Raw genomic sequence first — 23262 nt, forward strand, 5'->3', positions numbered from 1 at the left:
AACTAGGGGATCAAATAGAGATTTGCCCGCCTGTTTTACCCATTCTTTACACGGGAAAAACAATTTTATAGATTATTCAAAAAGTCCTCGATTTTTTTTCTCTTTTTAAAATTAGTTTATGTAGTGAAATTTATTTTTTCTAAACCCCGTTTATTTTACCGATTATAGTAAAAAAATTAAAAAATAATCACATTTAATTTTTTTTACAGTAAAAAATTTTCACATAAAGTCACATTTTAACTCGAATTAACAAATTAAATGGGCCCTAAATTCTTTAAGTGTCTCAAATTTAATCTTTGAATTAAAATTCTATTAAAATTTAGATGGAAAAATATGGCAATCTCATAATTTCATAATATGTATTTTTTTTTTCTATTTATGTGTTTTTACTAAATATGCTTTGTTTATTATCTTTTTAGACAATTCACAAAAACTCAACGTTAGAGGTTTTTTAATTATTTATGTTTATTTTCTTTTATATATTTTCCTATACTTTATTGTTGTTGGTGACTTTTTTTTTAGCGCTTAACAGTTTAAGATTGAGGAGTTTTTTTGTTTATTTTTTGGATGTATATATGATATGATTATTATCAGATTGTTGAGACTTTTTTATAATATAAGGGGAGGGAAAATATCACTACTTTAGGATTAAGAGTGATTCGAACTCTCAATTTATAATTGAGGTAAAAAGACTCGTAACTAATTAAGTTGTCCTCACTCGTCTGTCTATTGTCGAGACTTTTCAGTTTTTTAAAAAATTCTAATTTTGAATAGTTTATTTCAGCACTTTATTATTGTTATGAGAAGAACTTGTTAATCTTCTTGCTCAAAAATGTTAAATAAATATAACTTAAACCACCAATAAGCGCCCCCAAAAAGAGTTGATTTCTTTTTTTTTTCCCTGATTTCTCTTAATTTTATGTACTTTCTTCATATTATATTATTTTTAATGGTGAAATGGGACAAATTTATACTTAAATGCCATTAAGTTAATGTTTTCATCTAACTTTAACGAAATTTTAACTTAAGAATTAAATTTAAGACACTTAAAGAGTTTAAGATTTAAGCTAGAACAACTGTCACTTGAGGAACTAATTCAAAAAAAAAAAAAAAATGAAGGATTTCACATGAATTTAACTCATAATTTAATTGTGTTCGAAGAGACTTTTCTGTTTGTTAGGGTATTGGACCAACTCTTGGTGGCGACTGCTTAGGACACACTACTCCACTATAAGCTATCCAACTCATTTTGGCCCAATTAATTCAAAACCCACAAATGGCTCAAGAACCATTTGAATTGAAAACAACCAAATTTCTTTAAGACATAATTACACTACGTGAAAAAATTTCATTTCTTGAGTTGAAATTTAACAAAATTTTTAGAATATTATAAATATAGTAAATATTAACCGTCATTATCATAATGATTTCTCATTTTATATTATATAAGGATATCAATATTTTCCATTCTTATAATATTTAAAAAAAATTTATTATATTTAAACTCTTTCATTGAAATTTTGCTATACGTGTAAAGAGCCATTTGGTAAATGCTCTCATGACCCATTAAATCACGACCCATAAAAATTTAAAGGAGAAAGAGAGAAATAGGTCAAGACTTGAGATAAATTAAAATTAATAGGCCAATAGTTTACATAAATTAATAAATAGGCCAAATTACTAATTTCGTCCATAACTTGTCTAGTTATGAACTATAACTTGACAAGTTATTATCCATAATTTACGATTTTTGTCCATAACTTATCTGGCTATGAACCATAACTTGACAAGTTTATTCATAACTTATCTAGTTATGAACCATAACTTGACAAGTTATGACCTATTAATTTCTATAACTAAAAATTGACCTATATACTTTCTTAAACTTTTTATATTGACTTATTTTCTACTATTTCCCAAAATTTAAGTTCAGTTTGACTCATACTAGTGCCTTTTCCCGCACGGGAAATTTTATTCACACCCAATTTTTCGTTAAGGCCCCTTTAATTAAAAAAATATTGTTTATTACAATTATACCCTTGCATCCAAATAAGTTTCTTGTAAAATAAAATTATTAACGATATCCCTGAAAAAAAAAAAAAAAAAAAAAAAAAAACCATTTATCACAATCAATTTCAAAGCTAAACACAAAACTCAGATGCATTTTCAAACCCATCAAAACTCCGAAACTCAATTCTTCTCTTTGGCTTGTGCATTAATTTATCCTGTGTTTCTTCTCTTTCTTTGCTGAGTTTTGAAGACTATTCTGCAAATAAACTCGTTGTGGCAAAGTTACTACTATTTGCATTAGAAAACATATAAAAGTGGATACAAATCAATTGAGTGGGAGGGAGGGTGTGACGTCCCGCTAGTGGGCGTTACAGATATGGTAACAAAAAATTGAAGAAGAAGAAAAAGAAGAAGAAAAATTAAAGAAGTAGAAGTAGAAGTGATAAAAAGAGAGAAGTTGAGAGAAAGAAAGAAATTGAGCGAGAGAGATGAGAGAAAAAGAGGAATAGTGGTTTGAGAGAATTAGGGGGAGAGGAGAGAAAAAGTGGGCTAGGATCAAGAGATTCTTTTTTTTTTTCTAAAAAAAAAGAATTGGGAGTATTTTTCTTAGCATTGAGGAGAGAATTTCTATTTTAATTAGTTTAATTTATATAACTTATTTATTTGAACTTGTATTGTTGACCTTTTCTTTTTTTTATCTCAGTTTATGACATATAAGACCATTGGAGCTTTATACAAAGAGTACATCAAAAACATTCTTGTTTTAAGTTGAATTGTTAGGTTTTTTTAATAATATTTAATATGTATAACCCACCCAACCCGATTTCATTTAGGTGGGTCGAGTGGAGGAGTTTGAGTTGAAAGAAACATTTAGGGCCCGTTTAGTTAGCTGATTCGAATTTTTAATTCGAGTTTAGATGTGACTTTATGTAAGAGCTTTTCACTGTAGTAAAAAAGTTAGATGTTACTGTTTTTTATAGCTTTTTACTGTAGTAAAACTCAAATTCTGAACTCACATCGGTGAAATGAACGGAGCCTTAGGGAATTTGTCACAGAATTTAAGAGTGTATCACATCTACCAATAGGGAGAAAACTACCATATTTTCTACCACGCTAATTAAAAATATAAGATTGTGAGGACTAAATTACCCCTAAATAGTAGGGTTTTATTTTCTGTCTTCCTTTCTCACTTAGTTTTTTCTCTCTCTCTGCCGTCGTGCTTCTCTAGTGACCTAGCAAAACCACTCGTTCGATCCTTCTCCACAATCTCTTCAGCCTCGTTCGTTTCGCTAATTCGAGTTTAGAATTCGAGTTTTGTTACAGTAAAAAGCTCTCACAAACAGTCACATCTAACTTTTTTGCTACAGTAAAAAGCTCTCACATAAAATCACATCTCAACTCGAATTCTAAACTCGAATCAGCGAAACGAACGAGGCCTTCATCTCTCTAAGTACTCCGGCGACAGCGCCACCTCTGATAACGCCAGTGACCAATCAATATCGCTGTCAAATACCGGTTGGTATTTTGGCCGGATGCCGGTATCATTGTCGGATACCGGTTGGTATCCTAGTGAATACTAGTTGGAATCTGAAGGATATGTTTGGCACAATTAATATTTTGTGATGACGTGGCACTGCATTTTTTGCAATTTTTTTTTTTCGTGTCACATGTCAATTGATGTTTAAATTTTGTGGTAGTGCTGTAAAGAGCCCGAGTTGAAAAACTCCAAAATCTACCCAATACTCCACTTGAAATTCAGTAATGACTCTTAATTTATCTTAGATGCATTTTATAGCCTTTTGTTACTTTATTTTTCGTAATATGTGTTGCGGTTTGTTTACGGTCCTTGATGAAGGACCATCCTATACATTAACATGTAAAAAGGAGGACACGAGGATTGTGATATACATTATCACATAATGACGTTAGAAAGTAATAATGACTTAGGAAAACTAAACATTATACACGATAAATTCATGTTACATTTTTTCACTTTTACGTGAGTATTATTATGTCCTAGAATACTGACCAAAGACGATGATGTACATTACACATATTCTCTTTGGATTTTGCCGGTATTGTTATGACACAAAATCCAAATAGTTATATGGTAACCCTTTAGTATTATAATATAATTTGTTCCAATACAAATTAAGAGATTTCTATGGTATGACTTGAAAAAATAAATTATCGATAGATCTCTAATTTTCAATCGTCGAATTTACATCATATACTTGTGTACTTCTGCATAAGAGGGCCTTACTGTACAAGGACCATACAAATTAAGAAAATAACCATGAAAAGATAAGATCGACTGATCGAGATTTGTACCGCAGGCATGTGACCATCTTCTTTGGTCATCATCAATGGTGGCTGTAAAAGCTAACCTATTGATCTCTATTCTCAATTATCTACTTATAGGGTAGCCTCTCTTCTAGCTATAGCTAAGTATTCAAGCTCCGACCGCGGGCATCTTGTGAATGTAATAAATGATCACTTTTGATCTGTTCCTAATGTTCTTTTTTATTATTATCATTCGTACTTAAAGAAAGAAAAAGAAATTTACCCTATGTACTATATATATAATTCTCATAATTAATCGGATAGTAATTGGTGTACAAATAAAATGGTGCCCAGATAACATATACAAACACAATTCATGTTAACTATATATACGTATGGTAATAGTACTTCATATGTATTTTATGTATTATAAAATCTGATTCATTTTTCTATTTTTACGAGGTTGTTTGGTTAGAGAATTCGTACATCGATTCGAATCATGGTTCATGGTTCATTACAGTATTTTCTCTCATAAAAAATATACGTAAATTGAAAATGGTTATAATCTCATGATTCTAATCTATGAACCAAACGTTTCCTCAACGAACTATATTTTTCACTTAGAGGCGGTCTTTTGGGATGGAATGTTATTATGTCGCTGTAGTATGAGCAATGAAACATCTATTTTTAGTATTTACACTTTTTTTTTTTTAGTTCTTTTTTCCTTTTTCTGAAAGACCATTGTGTGTGTGCCTGTATCATATATATAAAAAGTGAAAACATCAATACCGGTGCTATCTCTTGGCGATGTCCAATTAACTAACAATATGAAAAAGTTCTTTTTAACCCCAAATATATAATATATACTTATTTCTAGCTATGTTTATAGACTGCAAAAGGAAATATTAGAGCCAGAAAGAAAAGAAAAGCAAAGATTAAAGGAACCCTTTGGGCATGTGTTACAGTGTTTGTCTGATGATGATCATAAGCACATGAGTATTTGAGAGGGCACTCAAAGACCAGAAGATATATATGTATTCCCAGAGTACTATATATATATTAATATCTAACCAACATCATATATATTTGTAGAACAAAAAGATGTATATATATTTTAGTTTTACTAGTACTCTTACTCCTGTTAATTGTTCATTTCCAATTTGAGAGGATATATATATATATATATACACACACACATAATATTATCCAAACTATGTCTGAGTGAGATTATTGAAATAGTTAGCGTTTTCTTCTCCTCTGATCAAGTCAGAGATCGATCAAAGAATAACAATGACAGTACGATTTCAGTACGGCTTTATTCGCGCATATATATATATATATATACACACACATATACATACATATATGTATATAGACACACACACACACACAAAAATCCCTCTCCCCCTCTCTTTTTATAATTTATTTTGGGAAAACGCACAAGAAAGCTGTTGACTTGGAACCAGATTAACTTTCTTTCAGATTCTAGATATATATTGCAGCAGAAAATGGATAATTCTTTTCATAAACTTGTATCATGTTTTCATGAAAGGTCGTCGATTGCAGTGCACTGAATACTGATTATAATGTGCATGCTTCAACATCACTAATAGTAAGACCCTTGAAGGCTCAAGACATTTGTCGTATAAGGAACTACTTATCAGTAAAACTTACACAAAAACAAACAAACATACATATATATATATATATATATATAATCAGTATATATATATATATACACACACACACGTAACGACAGGTCATTATGCATATTGCATGGAAGAATTATATCTATCAAACATACATAGTTATGGGCGCTGCAAGCATGTATAATATCAGTAATGGAATTGACCTTTCGCAGAAGTTGTTATGAAGAAGATGGTGTTTCTCCAACGACAAAGAAACGGTGAGTTAATGCATATTCAGGGAAAATAAAAGTACTGTATTCATGTGTGGAGATTAATTAATTAACTTTTTCCTTGTTATAGTACTGGGAGAACTCTCTCTCTGTCTCATCAACGTACACTAACTTAAAAATCTTCGTGCACAGCCTAACCGTTTCGGCAGGCATCAGATCAGAGAAGTCAATGGAGGAACATATATATATATATATGTATGTATGTATATATATATATATAACATTTTGAACCCAAAAGATCAATACTTACAAGCAAATGTATAAAATTAATCAAATAGCCCTTTTTTTGACAGTAGGGTTTTCTATTGAATGATTTTATTATAGTTACTTACTAAAAACCTAAAACTAAGTCATAGTTTTTTGAATTATATACGTGCTCTAATTAAGTGGAACTCCTGCACAATATATATGATGATCATCTTTGACACTTTAGATATTGCATCTGCTTCCTATACAAATTTTATAAATTATTAAATAACTAGTTTACAGTATGTTAAATATTAATCTGTCCCTTGATAAATAATTACTAGTACATGCATTTTTCTTCATTTCAGCAAGCATAATTTCAACTTAATATGATGAAAACGTTTTTTCTGGCATAAGGAACAATCTAGTATTTTTATTCTGATAATCAACTTTAAAAAAAAATGGTTAGATGATTTTCTGTTGAGTTACTTCTAAATTACCTAGTACAGTAGCCTAGAGAAAATCCTTAATTATATATAACAAACTCATCACAATCAAGAAATGCTTTCCAAAGAGAACCTAAACATACATATTTTATTAAGATTTTCACTGTCCCATCATGTGTTCTAATGTTTCATGAATAGTGAAAGCTTTTAAACAAAGCACAGTAGTTTTAGGATTCCCATGCATTCTGTATATCTATAGCATTAGCTGTTTATTATATTTCAGAATTCTAAAATCATGCTTCTTTAGAAAACATCAAAAGCTAGTACTTAGACTTCTTATTCTCAAGGAAACTTTATGACAATTTGCACTCATACATGTGCAGTTTTCATTGATAGGTGCATGAAATTCAAATCTTAGTATGGAAATAGAAGTGTTTTACCTTATATAATACCATTGAGAAATATAACTATTAGAGTATAGGGTACGAAAGTGATGCATTTAGGTTACTTATTAATTTTGGTAATTTATTACAATTGACCTTGACTTAATACATGTAGATATTTCTGAAAAAACAAGCATAATTAGTTTTCTTTTAAGTAAATATAAATGATAAGAGACGTTTCACGTAGACACATCTAATTAACCAGTAGTACAAGGTCATATATGTCAGAAGTAATTAAGAATATCATGAAATGAAAACATAATATAATAGAGATACTGATGCAACTTATAATGTGATTAGACTGTTTAATAACTAGCTAAATATATATCATTGACATATATAAAACAGACAACCTTATGAATCTATATTGATTAAGACTAGTACTAACAATTAGATTTAGAAGAGGAATATTCCTTAATTTGCAAACACCAACCAAAGCACATTGAACTACTAGTCAAATACTATACACTAATGTCAATTTCAATGTATGTGTGATACCCTAGTCTAAGAACACGAGACTTACTCATTTTGGGACCATTCTGCTTTAATCAATATACGATCCTTTAGCGTGCAATTAATCCAGATAAGTGGAAGCAGCTGGCTGCTATTTACATACATACATACATATATATATATATATGTAAGGAGATAAGAGCATGAATAATTACTAAGGTAAAAACAAAGGTAATTACCACTTCATAAATACACTAGAGATCTAAATAAAGTTAAGCACAAAGGTACACATACGATCTTTTACAGCAGTGTACTGAAACTTTCTGAGCATTACCTGCAAAGCGTGCCTAACTAATCAACAGCATCCAGCACCAATTACACTAACATTTAAAGAGTATTGCAAACAGCAGTGAAAAAGAAAACAAACATACAACTTTTTGAACTGTATCACCAAGCTACCTAGCCAGCTTGAACTATAGAAATTATAATATTGTACATATATTAGATGTACTTTACTACTAAAAAAAAGTATGCTAATAAGGGATCATCAAGAGATTCATGTCATATAGATAAAAGGGTGTAATTCTATAGCGGTTAATAAACAAAGAGGAATATATAATTAACATTAATTCATTCATAAGAAACTAAAAACTCAAGAAGCAATTTGTAGTAAGGATAAACAAAAGATCATGATATGTGTCTTCATTTTTTTTAATATCGTATTATACACAAACTGAAGATGTGATGATCTAATTCGACTTTGAGCTTAATTAACGTTTTTGCACCTCCATCTTCACATCACATGTAGAATTCCTTACAAATTAACCCCCAAACCTGAATAAGGCTGAAGACTTTTTATATCTTCAACCATTGCAATTGATTGGCAAATTATGATACAACACAAAATGAAATCCAGGTCGGAAAAAAACCTTTATGTAGTCTATCCACGGTTCATTTTGTGATGTATCATTAATTTGATCCTGTGGTATAGCACTCAACTAAATTAAGGGTCCAAATCAAAAGACAAGGAAGCAGATTTACCCTTGTGTACAGAAAACTCCGCTGGATTAAGATTCGTTATCGGCAATGGAGAGGGGTTATTTGGTAACCTTACTTGGTGAGGAAATGGAGCCGAAGAGGAAGGAATTAGATGATGATGATCATGATCATGAGCAGTACTAGTTGTGGTACTGAGTAGCGAAGCCATTGTAACATCCGACTCTTGATGATCTTCTTTGGGACAATACTCCATGTTCACACCGAACAGCCTGAGGCGTTTCGACGGCGCCACCGGCGGGGCGTTTTTCCCGTGGTGGTGTCCGTGGCGGCCGGCCATTGCTGCTGCTGCAGGCATAGATTCAATCACCATCGGCGAGACTACATTTCCTGACATTCCAACATGATAATTGTTCATGTTGTGATGATTATGAATGCCGCTAATTTGATGTTGTTGGTGCTGGTGCTGGTGATGATGATGATGATCATACTGATGATGATGACGTGGAGGAGGAGGAGGAGGATGATGATATGGATGATGATGATGATAAGGATACGTCTGAATGTCGTAATTGTACTGAAAATTCTCGTGCTGTCGGGGAGGAGGCATCGGCACGGAAACCGACGAGGGCAGCGAGTAGATTAGTCCTCCTCCTCCGCCACTACCGCCACGGCCGCCCCATCTAACCGACTGTGCATAAGGCGAATGATATTGTTGTTGATGATGATGATCAATTGGGAAATGGTGGTGATGATGATGAGGGCGTCGCCTCCAGTCAATGTACAAGCGGCCCTTACCGGAGTCGCCGACGCCGCGCTCGAACGAGACAATGTCGCCGGCGTCGAGCTTCTTCTCCTTGACGAAGCGGCTCCATCCCTTGGTCATGACGTAGCTCTGGCTGCTGTTCCAGTAGGAGTACCGGAACCGCCACGGCTTGCCGTTCCGGTCCTCAAAGTTCAGCAGCAGCCCCTTCTCGTTCGCCGCCGAGTCGAGCGGGAAGTACTTCTCGGCGTGCTGCTTCGGAATCACCAGCCGGTTCAGCTTCCCGACGTCGCTCGGCGTCACCACCTTGTCGAACATGTGCTCTCTCTCCCCTCCGCCTCCTCCGCTTCCGACGCCGCCGCCGCCGCACAACCAAACCCCATCGTTATTATTATTATTATTAATATTCTCTGTAATTCCCTCTTCGCTTTGACTGGCTGTAGTAGTACTACTACTACTTTTCAGCGACAAGTAGTCCATCAGCTGAAGATTGTTGTTGTGGATATACCCAGAAGATGAAGCGCAAAACGACAAAGGAGGTTGAATGGTAGTACTGATATTTCTTACCTCATCATCTTCTTCTTCTTCCTCTTGATCCTCGTGAGCTTCTTCATCTCTATTGTTATCGGAGTACTGATCTTCTTTTTGATCCTCTTGCACAAACTCCATGTTGACCCAGTATCACTATATATAATATTTATGTATGTATATATATGCGCCTCAAATTTTCAGGCTCTTTACTGCATCTCAGAAATATGGTGAATAAAAGTCGGAAACTCGAAAACCCTACTAGCTTCAGAAAAGGAAGATGAGGAAAAGAATTGCAGAAATTTGTTTTGGGTTTGAAAGGTTGAAAGTTTTTTCTTTCAGATCTCTGAGACCCAGATAAGAGATTAAACGAAACCTCTCTCTTTCAGTAGTAGTAATACCAGAAAACAAAAGTGAAGGGTCGGTGCCTTCTTCTTTGACCACTAAGCTAGCTAGGAATTCTCAAACCCTAACTAGAAAAGGAAAAAAAAAAAAAAACGAAAAAAAAGCAAAAATTAAGGCTATGGACGAGGATTGATGTAGAAAACCAAAGTGGTACTCCAATTTAGTTTTTGCTGTTGATAATACCAAAAGTTATATAGCATAATATTCCCAAAGAAAAGAATATATGATCAATCAGAGATATGGAAAAAGGAAGAGTGAATTGAAAAGACTTGTGTGGTGGTATCTAAACAAAAAAACAAAAAAAAAAACTCAACTTTACTAATTGACTATGCCCTTGGAAGCTTCTTAATGTTAATCTCACAAGGCATTTTTCTTCCTTCCTTCCCACATTTTTTTTCCCCTAATTCATCCCAGAAACCAAAAAAGTAAACACAACTGTTTTTAGGGTGTGAGAGAGAGAGAGAGGGAGAGAAAGAAAGCAAGGAAAGTTTATACGTAGGGGCCCATGAACGCGATGTGGTTTTGATCATGTGAGCTCGTACTTTTCATATGTAATTTTTTTCTTAATGAATTTTATTAATTAGAGAATTTTTCCAGTAAGAACTGTCTTTTTCTTTTTTTCACAGATAAAAATTACTGTTTTAGTTGTAAGGTTATTATTATTATTAAGTTTAAATTGTGCAATATAAATTTTTAATTCACATATTAAAAGGTTAAAAAGTTAATTAATTACTAAAACAGCAACGAAAAAATGACCATTTTTATCGTAAAATTTCCCAAATATTAATTAGGCCTTAGTGATTTGCTGACGAATCCCCTCCTTACCCATTACCCAAAACAAAAGCGCTCATCAAGTCAAACAAAAAAATTGTTTTATTATTATTGTTCTTGTTATATATAAGAATTACCTCAATAAAATTGAAACTACTGTAAATATATATAATAATTGTTATTATGTATATAATCCATTTGGAGTAGGGAGGGGGCAGAGCTAGTTAGGTTGGAGTTTTTTGACTTTTGGGGTCATTGATGATATATTGATGGTCCTGCCAGTAGGAAAAAGGCAGCACCTCCTCGTTCGAGCGCACACGCACAAACACCGACTTGTGTAGTTGTAGGCGCCTTATAATAATTATGATTCGTCTACAAATATATATATATATATACACACATATAAAAGAAGATAAATCCCCTCTTAACCAAATAATGTGACATATGCCCCAAAAGGGCCAAACCTGATCCCCTCTTAGCATACTTCACTTTCATCCCCAACTTTTAATATTAATTAAATCTTTCTTCGTCCTAATTAATCTCTTTTTGCCTCCTCATGGTAATTAGTTTGTTAATTACTATAATTGGACTTCGAGGGTTATTACCATTTTCTGTTTATAACTGTTTTCTTTCTAAGAAGAGTTGTAGCTGGCTAGATTCATTAAAATCAAATCGACTAGTCCCTGTAACAAATTGTAATTTGGCATTAATTGGGGTCTTACATGGGGAATTAACTCTACATGTACAAGTGATCTGATATCTCAATTTTTTTTTGTGGTCCAATTTGATCCCACGTTACAGTGTAAATCATGGAGTTAAATAAGGGGTTTTAATGAGATTAATGATTAAAAGAAAAAGATGATGATCTAGATCAGGTTGTGCCCCTTTTGGAAATGCCTGCAGGTGGCATAACTATATTATAAGCTCCCACTCTAGCTCCTTTTTCAAGCTATATATATATATATATATAATTGTTTGGTTTATATATATATATACAATATTAGGTCAGGAAAATTAAAAAAAAAAAAGAAACTAATTACAGCTTTTTTTGCTACTGATTTCTACTGTAGGGCTAAAAAAAATAAATTATTAATGAGTTTATCTTTTTTAATTGTTAGATTTACATTAGAAACAGACTATTTACATACTTCTTGATTTTGATGCAATTTTGATAAGAGGTATCGCTAAAAAATGTAACGCTACTTGGTATAATTAAACTCCTTACGTAGAAGAATCCCTTTTTGTTTCTTTTTCTTTTGGTTTATAGGACGGTGAGGTAAGAAGTAGAAGAAAAGGAGCTGGGTTTTTGTAATCGTTAGAATTTCTCTCTCTCTTTTTTTTTTTTTTTTTTTTTTCCGGTCCAAGAGGGATAGTTTTTCATAAATTATCTGTAATTTATCAGATCAGAAGATGCACAAACTGAATAGGCAGATCTTTGGGACTTGCGACTGTCATATTATATGTACACTATATATTGTCATGGTCATTGTCACGTCATCGCCTACCTCGTCCTATTCCTTAAACTAAGCTTTTTTTTTTATAGATTTTTCTTTATTTCTTTTCCTTGTGTAATTCTTTAATTTGCAATCTGGTTATTACATTTTTTACACATCCCTATTTAACCCCCTCAGCTTGTTGGCATAGAGTATAAGAAAACAAAAATCTGTTGCGTCAGAAAAGAGAAAAAAAAAAAAAAAAAAAAAAAAAAAAAAAAAAAAAAAAAAAAAAGAAAGAAAGAAAGAAAGAAAACAAGAACATGACTTTAGAAAACGGAAATGGTAGAAAATAGGCCAATATGAAAAGCTTAAGGAAGTATATAGGCCAATTTTTAGTTATAAAAATTAATATGCCATGACTTGTTAAGTTATGATTCATAATTAGATAAGTTATGGACAAACTTGTCAAGTTATGGTTCATAGCCATACAAGTTATGGATAAAAACCGTGATTTATTGACAATAACTTGTCAAGTTATGGACAACAACAGTAATTTGGCTTATTTATTAACTTATGTAAACTATTGGCCTATTAATTTTAATTCATCTTAAGTCTTGGCCTATTTTCCTCTTTCTCCCTTTAAAAAATTGCAAAAACGTACCAATATAGGATTGTTGCTTGTGTTTATAGACTTACGTACCAATATAGTTCTTGGTAATCTGCTACATCAAGAAGAAAAAAAGTCTCTTAATTAATACTTACATGTTAGGCTATTTTAGGAAGTTTTAAACTAAACACCTACGGAACAAAGCAATGTGTGGTCTGGAGAGGTTTGAATTTGGGTGTTTAGGAAAATACACGTTTGCTTATAATGTTCTATAGGTTTTCAAGGGGGGGAGAAGGAAAAGAAGAAGAAGAAGAAAGAGAGAGAGAGAGAGAGAGAGAGAGAGAGAGAGATTCGTTTAACTCAGGTTAGTGATTTAATTATTATAATTAATTTAACGTTTCTTTCCCTCCTTTCACGTTTTTATTTACAATGATGGTTACATGCGTGTATACGGCCTGTTCCCTAAAGACTGGAATTTTTTTTTATATCTCGCAGTTATATATGTAGACATGATATGATCGTTGATTTCAATTTTCAAATAGCGAGGTACATGAGTAAACAAAAAGACAAATCCCACAAGTTTCCTCTCAAGAAAATATAAGGAATAGTACTCAGGTTATATCTATACTACAAGATTATACATGCATACGTGTGTATATAAGTATGTGCCATAAAGTCTCATGATCAAACATGAGTCCAAAATTGGAGTGCCCACAACTCTTTATGGAAAAGATCAAGCGGTAAATATATATATATATATATGTGTGTGATTTCAATATTTCTTCATCAAGGTATTATTATTTTAACTTAAAATATTAATCCAACAGTTATAATAAATTAAATAATTGACAAAAAAAATTTATAACAGTTAACGATATTAGATTCTTATCAAAAACACCTCATCAAATTTATATATTTAATAAACAATGAAAACTCGTTCATATATATATGAACCCCTAAAAGACACTTCATCATGCCAATCCCATATATATATCCCACATTAGATAGTATATATATTGTCGTAATTGTAGTGTTGATCAGTATTTTCTTCTCTTATTAATGGTAAGTAGGATATATATATATATATATATACACATGTTGTATATACTTTCGTGTTTATTATACATATATATATATATATGTGTGTGTGTGTGTGTGTGTATAGGGTGGGAGCTAGGCTATAGGGACTAGGGTTTAGGACCACAACCTAGAGATGAGTAGAGATAGTATACAGAGAAGCAACCAAACCGGTCTCACGTACTTCTTAGGTCCAGTTGGCGGTTTCCTTGTTGTTTCATCATAAAACCTGTGATGGCCTTTTGTCCCCATCTCTCTGGCCAGACCATGTCCATAAATTGCCCCTATATCCTCCTCATAGCATTTTCCAGAGACTTCCACCTGTTCCATGTACTGCAATTTTTCTTTTCTTGTTTTTTTTTTCCCGGTTTTAATTTGAGGCCAATTAATATTATTTCATATCCATATAATTCTTTTTCATCATGTGTCTTAGTAATGTTAAAAAAAATATATATGCCTAACCAATTAATATATCATGCATGTGTAATGCATGCCATTTTTTTGGGAAGGAAGTTGACATATTAGTGCATGCATTAATTGATTAATTAATTAATTAAGCTAGGTAATTCTTAGTAATTAGACAAAATTCGGTAATACCACTGTTCATGTGGGGGCGGGCAGGATGGGATGCTTTTATTAGGTCCAGAATTCTAGCTAATTAAAAGGAGATATATAATTAAGATCAGCAAAAGAAATTAAAGGTGTCTCTTTATTAGGAAAAACAAAAAAAAAAAAAGAGAAAAAGGAGAAAAAAAAATTAGAAAAGAAGGTGCAGAAGTACTACAAATTGACTTTAGCCTAGTTTGTTAATTTAATTGCAAATTAGAGCCTAGCTAGCTGGTTAGTTGGGTGGTTTTCACACCTAGGAGGTATGTATATTCATGTTTACAAATTTAAGTTTGTTTTAATCAAACGCATGCCATAAAATATATACATAAGTGGATCTGACACTATAATATGCTAATACCCATATATCTATCACATATATATGTGTGTGATATATATATATATAACGTTGCGTGATTAAACATATAATTTTCCGATCATTTATGAAGCTTTGCTATCTGAATTTGTAACCACAGAAAGCACCATATCGATGAGTCTACATCAAGTACTAGTGGCCATCTACACTAGTGATGATGATAGTAGAAGCTAGCTAGCAAAATTAGTAGAAACTGCATGCATGCCCAGCCAGTTGTAGAACTCTCATCACTATTGATCTCATATATATATATATATATATCTACACACACACACACACACACACACACAATACATATTGCGCACTACATTTTGTATCAATAGGGCTGATCAGATCTCCATGATACAAAAAGTGGAAAATATTACCACACTGCAAATGGGCATGTATGTATATATATATATATATATATATATGTATATGTGTGTATATCTAACAACATGTGGGTGAAAAGTGGGGGCCATATGTAAGCAAAAGGGGGACACAACACAAGCATATCAACCAAAATGGCTGAGTAAGGGACTGGAGTGTACTAGCTAAAAATGAATGGAGGCTAGGCGAGACTACCCAAATAATTCCTTTTTGGATTAATTTTATAAATGCCGAAGTATATACTTTATTCTAAAATGCCTTTTGATGTTTTAAAACAATTCAAAACCCTTGTGATATATAAAAAAACGTAATAAAATGTCCTTTCCGTCCAAATCCGTCTATATTCTTAACGGATTTGCTTATTTACATTAAAAGTTAATTAAAGTCATTAAATTCTAATTAAGTGTATAAAAATAATTAAATATGAAAAAGTAATAAATAAATAAATAACTTTTATTTAAAATACATAATAAAAAAATTTAAGACTCTGTCTTCTTTCTATTATTAGTAGACTCAAAAATAAAAATTTAAGTCTCAGACATTTAATCCACTCAAATTTTTAATTTTAAATTTTTATAATTAAATATTTTCAAAAAATATTTTTTTTTTTTACTATAATTAAAAACTTTTTAAAATTGTTACGTGTTAATTTGAATTAAAAATTCAAATTCCGATGACGTACGACGCCCTAATCAATTTGCATAGCGAAACACCTCACACACAGAAGTGTCATCGCGGTGGCGCCTACCACCACCCGCGACTCCGTTGCACCCCCGTGACCCCGCCGCACCGCTAGTGCCGAGCCCAGCAATCCACTGCTATCCATCCTAACCCATTTCATAATCTTGCTGCTACCCACAAAAAACCAGCCCCCCGCCTCCTAATGGAATCCGTCTCACGAACGAACTACCCTTTTCGCCATTACAGCTGCCTCCAAGCCTTTTGCCAGCGAATTTGAGAAGTTTCGGCATGGTTGGTGGTGGTGGTGGTGGTGGTGGTGATCTGCCTCTGCTACGATGGTGGCCAAGTGACGAATTCGACGGTTCGTTTCTCGGCATAATGGAGAAGATCAGAGCCATTCTTTGCTTTGTTCTTGTGTTTGTCTAAACAGTTTTGAGAGCAAAAGATGGGAAAGGCAGAGGGGAGAGTTGGGTTTTTCTTTCTCAGATTTTTTTTTTTTTTGAGAATTTTTCTTTCTCAGATTTGAGTCTGGGAAATTTGAGTTTTGTCATATGAAGTTTAACGGAAAAAAAAAAAAGAAGAGGAAGAAGAAGAAGAAGGAAAAATGCTCTTTATTTGTGTGTGCTGGAACGAATTTAAAGAAGAGTTTTTGGTGGGTTGCATATTTTTTGAGTACTTCCATGGATCTGAAACAATAGAGGGATTGCTCTTTTGCCCGACAAAGGAAAATAATAAAAAAAAAAGTATTGTTGATGATGGATCACCATTACCATTTCCATGTTGGATCGTGAGTGGAGATGCAATTCGATTTTTTTTTAATTGGATCTCAGATTTTTTTTTTTTTATCTGAATTGGATCTCAGATTTGAATGAGTACTAATTTTTTTAAAAAGCAGGTTTTTCAATTTTTATTGGTTTTGAAACATTCAGGGTTTGTTCTTTTAGAGTTTAACTTGAGTATAATTTTTTAGTTGAATTTGAGTTATAACTTGAGTTGAACTTGTAACTTGAGTTTGTGTTTAGTTGTATACATAAGTTATGGTTTGAGACAAGAATCTTTTTGAGTTTGTGTTTGAGTGAGTCAAAACTTGAATTTGTATTTAGATAGTATTTTAATAAAAACTCAATGTTGATGAAAAATTTTAATAGGGTATATGGGTCAGGTTTTATTCATATTTTCGTTGTCAACGCATAGAAAAAAAATCATCTCAATCAGAATTAAAATGAAAAAGTTATAGCATTTTTAAGAATAGAAAAAATATTGTTCGTTAATTTGAGTTCGAGTTTCTGAACTCGAGTTGAAGAAGAAACTTGAACTCGAGTTTTAGTCCTAAACCCGAGTTTAAACTTAAAAAATATAAACTCGAATAAAGTTGTAACTCGAATTATTTTTTTTTTTTAAAATTTTTCACTCAAAATAACAAGCTCTTAATCTTTTTTATACATTAATTATAATTTAATGATTTTAATTAATATTTAATTGTAATTCCGTTAGTATTATAGACGGAATTAGACTGAGATGGCATTTTAATTGATTTTATATAGGTTAAAAGGTGTTTTAAAAAAATCAAGAGATAATTTAAAACAAAATATATACTTTGAAAAGCATTTATAAAAATAATTCCTCCTTTTTCATGTCATATTATATGACAATGTGGGCATGCATTTATATATAGTGGGGACGGCAATATATATACATATATATAGCTGATCACTCTAGCAAATTGGCACCCCATGGCAGCTGCAGAGTTGTCTCTGCAGCATATTGCAACAGAAGCAGCATAATACAGTTCAGAGCCACCATTCCCGTAGTTCTATTTTACTTCTCCTTTTTTTTTTTTTTTTCTTTTTTCCCTTTGAGATTTTTATGGCAGGGTGTGAAAAATACCATATTAGTAGAATCTTATTTTGAACCGTTAGATCCATCTCAAATTAAATATTAATTTTAACGTTTAAAAACATGCCCTGCATCATACGGTAGAAAGCTGCTTCTCTTCTTTTAACTATACATCACGAAGAGAAAAGATGTTTACCCCACACTAATTACTTAGATCTATGATGAATGATCGACTGTGTTGCATGCCTAGCTAGTAGCTACACTAGCTGATATATTGCTGATGATCTCTCTGAGAAAACCGTTGGGCCTTTCAGCTAGCTTTGTTAAATCGCTTTCCTTCTTCATAACACAAATAGGGTCCCTAGCTAGGTCATGATAGACTTATAGCTACATAGCTATAAATATATATAATAATATATAAAATATATATATATATATATATGTATATATATAGCTTCTCTTTCTCCCTTATTTAAGTATCATGTTTTTTAATGGGTATAGCATGATATTATACCACGACGCTTTTATTTCCTCTCTCTCTTTTTTTTTTTTTGTTTTTTTTTGTTTTTTGGTTGTACCTTTTTTCTCACTGCAATATCATTATATGAGCAAAGTTATTATGGCGGTATCTGCCAACCTGTAATCCCGAATAAGGCCATGCCTTTAGTTTCTTTATTCGCACTCGACTTTATATACAGTCCTGATCATCATCCGCGTTGAAATAAAGCAACAATATTGTCTAACAATTAATCTCTAGGTCTTTTGGGTCAAGCATATGCTAAAAAAGTTATCTTTCATTTATTCTTACTCCCATCATATATTACAACTTTACTAAAAAGAGATGTATAATTAGCCGAAAAAGCTAAAATTGCCTTTGCAAAAATAAATGCTTATATATATATATGTATGTATGTATATGTAACAACAACAGAGGGAGAAACTCGTTGTAACTACTAGAAATTATCACGATTTTCCAAAATTTGGATGTACAATTTTTAAGCATGGTGTAATATTTGTAGCTCAAGAGTGAAACTAATTTATACGTGTGTTTTGGTTCTAATTATGTTATTTTTTCATGAAGTATAATAAAAAGAACATTATTATGAATTTGTCGGGTTTCTTAATAATTCATAATTATTGCAGTCTATTAATGTAAAGTGACTATTAATAGTTGTTCATTTATCATTTTTCTACGCTTTCTACAGTTAAATTGACTAGGGTGTAATCAGTACAAAATGGGACTTCTTGATAGTTAGTTAAAGTTTTATTCAACTTTGTTGGTTGGCAATATATATAGAACTAATGACGTTCTTATCTAACTTTTGAATTTAATAGCTATCTAATTAGGTTCCTCATTATCATGGTCGTCAACTTAATTTCATCCTGTACATGGTTGTTAATCCATGAAAATAAGTCCTTTTAATTACTTAATTGTTCCCCTTGAGGTTGCAAAGCCCTTTGTTAGTACTCACTAAATTGTCCCAAACCCATACAAGAAAATGACTTCTTTGTTGGGGTTTTATTTATTCTTTATAATAACACATATTTATATCATGTGTTGTTCTTTCTAAATTAATAAGAAATAAAAATCTTTTTTCATTTTCAAAAACACAGGCAGGCAAAAAGACGTAGTTAGAATTTGGGTTTTAATTATAGAGCTAGAAACTACTATTGTAGTTCCTAATGTACCTATACATTAGTCTTTTATTGTGCATATCTTTCGCGCTTAGGAGGAGACACGTTAATCTACATTGAATAATAACGTACTAATTAAAAAAAAAAAAAAAAAAAAAAAAAAAAAAAAAAAAAAAAAAAACTACTACTACTACTAAGTAATAAGTAACCAATCAAGTGTTTTGGTGAATTTATTAATTGTATGGGAGTAGTACTAAATTGTGCTTCCCACAAAGATATATATAATATATGTACACATAAATATATATATTTATATATGTGTGGAAATACTGTATAGTTAATTAGGTTAAACAAATGATTCGTACTACCTATTCCTAGTCGTAAACACATGACGATGTTCTCTAGCTAGGTAGCCTAGGCACTTCTCTAAATCTTATTTTATAATTAAATGCCTAAGTTGATGGTAATGGAAGATGAAATGATCAAGGACTATTATGTAACATAGTGGTGGTCCAAAAAAACAAATTGCATGTACAGTGTTAAGTGGAACTTGGTAAATATACACACATGCTGCATAGTTAATAGAATTAATTTTAGGGCTGTTTTCTATATTACTAAAAATTAAATATTATTCAAATATAACACTAGTTTGTTAGTTATAACAGTGCAGTCTATAATTAAAAGGAACTATAATAATTATATGTTGTAATCACTGACGCGACATAATGCTATAAGAATAACCCTTAATGTTATAACTATTGATTTTTACTAAATTTTTAACAATCAAACAATTATATCACATTCCTTCCAATTAACACACACACACATATATATGACCAAAAAAATTTATGACATTTAAGGAAATTTTTATCACGTTACGCATTAAATTTTTATATTTAATGATAATCACTGATGAAAACGTAATAATTAAAAATTAATATATATATATATATATATATATATTTATATATGTGTGTGTGTCTTCAACGCCTTTTATGGTATATATTTTTCCTGATGAAGAAAAGTTCATGCCAATTTCCTAATTATAGCGTGAGAGGAAAAGTGCGAGGAAGTAGACGTTGCTTATTCCCATTAGCACTTTATAATCACTTTTTCCAAACTGTAATTCTCTCTATAATTTTAATGTCTTAATTAATGTCTAATTAATTGATGTGATTATTTTAATATCATTTATAATATTAAAAACTGAACAGATGACTTCAATTTTCGTACATCTCGAATGTTAAAGTCCGGAATTCGAATCCTCAATTCAAAAAGAGAGGCGAAAGATAAAAACGTCCGAAACGAAGGTTGGCACCGCATATGTGGACTGCCGACCACCTGATAAATGAAGTTTGTATATGTCTGTCTATTAGGCCATGTCTACACAAGTGCGTGATCCACATGCAAACGCCAAAAGTGGGCTGAGATTTGTGTGGGGGGCTATCAATTCTTGCATTAATTGGTTGGTGATATACATTTAGAGAGAGAAACACAGAGAGAGAGAGAGAGAAGAGAGAGAGAGGACTTTGTAATTTGGCTTGACATAGCATGTGATTGATTGTGTCCACATCAAAGAAATACAGATCATAAGTGATTTTGTTCTAACTTTAAAGTCTATCTTTAAGTTCAAGTTCCTTTTCAACTAGAAAATGTTTGTCCTGTCAAACAAAATTAAAAGAACTAGGAAATGTTTGTCACAGGAAATTCTAGTCTTATGCGGCTGCACCTTTTTATTAATCTTTCCAAGTTGTCAACCGGAGTCGCAATGATTTTATTTCAACTTGTCGAGTTCTTTTTTAAATCTATTTTTTACTCACTGCACTTAGTGCTGGAATTTTAAGCGGGTGAGTCTCTCTGAAGCCTGAATTTTTTGGGCTTGGCAGGTAAGTCCATAAAGCCGTCCGTCCAAGTAAGTTTTCAGGCTCGGGCTGTCTGAAATTGGATGACATTGCCGAAGCCCGCTGCCGAAAGAATGCCCTCAATTGCCGACCGCCGGATTTTTTTTTTATTTTTTTTCCTCTTGCCCGAATTGCCTGAACCTGAAGCCCAACTCCAATGGTTCTTTTTTTTACCGTTGCCCGAATTTCGGCCCAAACCCGACCCGCCGAAAATTAAAAGTAGCCGTTGGATCTGAATTTTGAAGAAAAATTAATTTTTTAACCCAAAATTTTTTTTATAAATACACCCCATCCCCCACACATTTTTCTCACCCAAACTCTCTCAATTTTTGTATAATTTTAACACAAAATAACTTAATAATTATTTATATACAATTACTAAATAATAATATATTATATAATATATATATATATATACAATATTATAAAAACTTAAAAAAAATTCGGGCCACTCGGGCGGGCTCGGGCTGCCAAAACTAGGCCTGCGGCCCATCCATGGACCTTCTCGAGCTCGGGCAGGCGGGTTCGGGCGTCAGACTCAAAATTGGATTTTTCAAACGGTCACAGACGGCCCGTCCAAAGTTTCAGCACTAGGGGAAAAAAAAAAAAACAGTTCACTTCCAAGTATACTCATGCACTCAATAATCCTTCTTAATTAACAGTGTTTGTAACTTTCCATGTCGAAATTGACGGTGATGAATAAAATACCATATGTCACATATTATATATAAGCTATATGCAAAACATCTTATGATAGAAATATATTTTCTCTCTCTTTCTTTTTGCTGGAAGAAAAATATAGAAATTTGAATTCTGTCTTACAATTTCGTTTTTTTTTTTATTTTTTTATGAATTTTACCCAAAACGATCATTTTGGTTTAGACATTGACGGATAATTTTTCTTATCTTCCCTTTTTTTTTATGCTCGTTTGTGAAATATGATTATATAAGTGCATCATATCTATCTCTATCTATCTATCTATCTATAACCATATAGAAGGGAGAATTGTTTGTTAAGTTTTAAGCCAAAACACTTTTTTTCCTCTCTCTCTCTCGATCTCATTTGGACATCCTTTTTTTTATGCTTTTTCTTATCTTCTCGTTCTTTTCTTCGTATGTCCCTACTTCAATATTTTTCTTTCATATAGTACTTAGAAATAATATTATCTTAAATGTGCATGCTCTTAATTTTTCTAATTCCGAAAATTTTGTTAAATTTTAAATCTGCCATAGTAATTTTGCTATGCAAGTTAATTATTTCAATAAGGGGCTAAATTTTCTGGAGGAAACTATAATTTTGTGCAGGTCTATTATTTATGGTAACTGAGTGCCATTGTAGTCATTTATTTTATATTTAATAATGTAATAATAATTGTTTATTTTTTAATAGAGTGATATAAATAATATATTTTACTATTTTTGAGTGGTATTTCTGGTTTTTTCTTAATTTTATATTGACTCCTAAATAGGGGCGAACAAAAAATCAGGCAACCCGACGAATCTGAATTAACCCACCCAACCCATTTTAACCCGAAC

The 23262-nt window shown here is 31.9% G+C and overlaps 1 protein-coding gene across 1 annotated transcript; it reads right to left on the reverse strand.

Annotated features, from left to right (window-relative positions):
* Nucleotides 1–8440: 8440 nt before the first annotated feature.
* LOC21402544 (B3 domain-containing protein Os03g0120900) lies at nt 8441–10439 on the reverse strand. Its single transcript, XM_010108825.2, has one exon. It carries the CDS (start codon nt 10165–10167, stop codon nt 8743–8745), a length of 1425 nt encoding a protein of 474 aa, XP_010107127.1. The 5' UTR covers nt 10168–10439; the 3' UTR covers nt 8441–8742.
* Nucleotides 10440–23262: the final 12823 nt, after the last annotated feature.

Source organism: Morus notabilis, unplaced genomic scaffold (genome assembly GCF_000414095.1).
Source record: "Morus notabilis unplaced genomic scaffold, ASM41409v2 Scaffold1303, whole genome shotgun sequence".
NCBI lineage: Eukaryota > Viridiplantae > Streptophyta > Magnoliopsida > Rosales > Moraceae > Morus > Morus notabilis.